Source organism: Macrobrachium nipponense, chromosome 1, assembly GCF_015104395.2.
Source record: "Macrobrachium nipponense isolate FS-2020 chromosome 1, ASM1510439v2, whole genome shotgun sequence".
Classification (NCBI taxonomy): domain Eukaryota; kingdom Metazoa; phylum Arthropoda; class Malacostraca; order Decapoda; family Palaemonidae; genus Macrobrachium; species Macrobrachium nipponense.
In genome coordinates this window covers 72,206,494-72,208,535 of record NC_087200.1, presented here as the reverse complement: position 1 = coordinate 72,208,535, position 2,042 = coordinate 72,206,494, and the positions used below count along the sequence as shown (strand labels likewise).

The window sequence follows — 2,042 nt, the reverse complement described above, 5'->3', positions numbered from 1 at the left end:
AGAAGTCTGGCCGTCTCGGCTGCTGACACTTGGCAGAAGAACAGGCACCAGATCACTTTCGATAAATTCGGAAGAGACAGGTAACACGATTTCTCCATCATCTATGATTATATGGTGCCATAAATAATGGTGCTTGAATCCTTTTTAGCCATCAGTTATCGTTATCGAAATTTACCAACTGATATTTTGTTTGACACCTGATGGCTAAAAATGATTAACGTACCATCATTTTTGCATCGTATAATCAATTATTAACTACAACTTTATAAGTTCATATACATTAACCTCTAAATTAACTTCTAAATTATACATCAGCAAAAACCCCTATATTCGGTTTATGATAAAGCATAAGTACAGTTTTATCAATTCAAAATCAAATTGTTCTTTATGAATAATATTCTAAATATGTATCTAACTGACAGCCCACTGATTTTTTTTTATATTAGGCTGTCTATCTGGACTATATTCCTAATACTAATTTCCTTTCCCCAGTCGATCCCTGGAACCAGTGACCGAAGTCCTGGATGCTCTGGCTGATGCTGTGAAGAAATGGGAACAATCAGAAGAAACGATTTTGAGAAAGGATCGATCTTCCTACGGTGGTCGTGACCTTTGGCAGTCCTAATAATACTCTAGGCGATTGAGACTGACCTTAGCTTTCTCCGTTGTCTTTCATTTGGTTTTATCTGTTATATATTTATGTTATTTATTTATTACATAGATTATTCTATGGTATGTAATGTTCTTTGCTAATTATAAATAAGAAAACCATCACGAATTGTTGCTTGTCCTTTTACCAATAAGTTCTACAAAAATCAAATGGAATCAATGATATGAATCAATAAGGCGTGATCTGACCTCCAGCTTACTCGAGGTGAATGCTAAAATGTACGTCAAATAGAGCGTTGTTTCACCAACGAAAATTAAAATGAATATGCTATATTTTATCAGTAATCATTGTTCTGTACTGTTTAACATGCACATCATTTATTTTTTACATTTTCATTCCAATGAATAAATCATAAATATCATATCCTAAAATTTCTGTACCATTAACTCAATACGAAACACCTTTTTGAGACCTTTTTAGACTTTTCCATAGGATTTTCCTAACCCCCCAACAATAGCAACAACAACAACGTAGTTTGTAGGCATACTCCCCGAGTAAGCAAAAACTGGTTATGGGACCTGACAGACAGAAATGAATCTTGCTACATCTCAGAATTATAACAGTTCTTTTAGAAATATATCAAGGTAATGTTGATACTTAAATGGATCACCACTTATCATATCCATGAAGGGTTCCCTTTTGTGGAATAAGTATTAAGCTGTCAATAAATGAATCAGTTTAAATAGTGGAAGACAGTATTGAAGTGAAGTATTCCCGATGACATAGTTATTGGAGAAATTAACGAAACTTCGAAGCTACTCTTCATTGCTGTGGGATTTAGCGAAATTTGTTGAGATAAATCTATCGATGTTCCGACAATTTTGACATATTTATATCACAGATTATCAGTAAGGAAGGTATACTAGCACGTTCAAGAAAACATTACTGAACACTTGACTATTTGTAATGCTACGTTTGATGATACTGACAAAAATAAACCCTGATAAGAATATATATTTTGAAAGCCACTTTAACATGACTTAATATCAAATCATGCAGCCGGTGTATGATATACTATAACGCTCCATTCTGAAGAACTTTACCCTTCTTTACCATGTAAAAACATAATTTAATTAAGTACAATCAGCATAATTTAAAACATATAGCTGCTGCATCTTATTTACATAAAGGTTTTGTATGTGCTGTGTTTTTTCTTAATAATGATGTATTATTCAAGCTCGCATTGTACGCTAATGTATATTCCAAATCCACATTTGCTCGCCTTGAATAACAAATATAATAACATGTAGGTAATGATTTTCAAGTTACCTGTAAAACGATAAATATTTATTTATTTAACCGAACTGCTTAGAAATGTAGAAATTTATTTTCCATCGTAGTGGAATATGCACCAGGAAACCTCATGATAGTT

At 32.8% G+C, this 2,042-nt stretch overlaps 1 protein-coding gene across 1 annotated transcript in view; it reads left to right on the top strand.

Annotated features, from left to right (window-relative positions):
- The window catches only part of LOC135220196 (uncharacterized), a 1,009-nt gene extending 226 nt beyond the window's left edge, over nucleotides 1–783 (top strand). Inside the window, exons 1-2 of the mRNA XM_064257478.1 lie at nucleotides 1–80; nucleotides 493–783. The exon at nucleotides 1–80 is cut by the window's left edge and continues 226 nt beyond it. Of these exons, the coding sequence (XP_064113548.1) occupies nucleotides 1–80; nucleotides 493–625 (213 nt within the window). The 3' untranslated portion in view covers nucleotides 626–783. The remainder of the gene's footprint in view (nucleotides 81–492) is intronic.
- The last annotated feature ends 1,259 nt before the right edge of the window (nucleotides 784–2,042 follow it).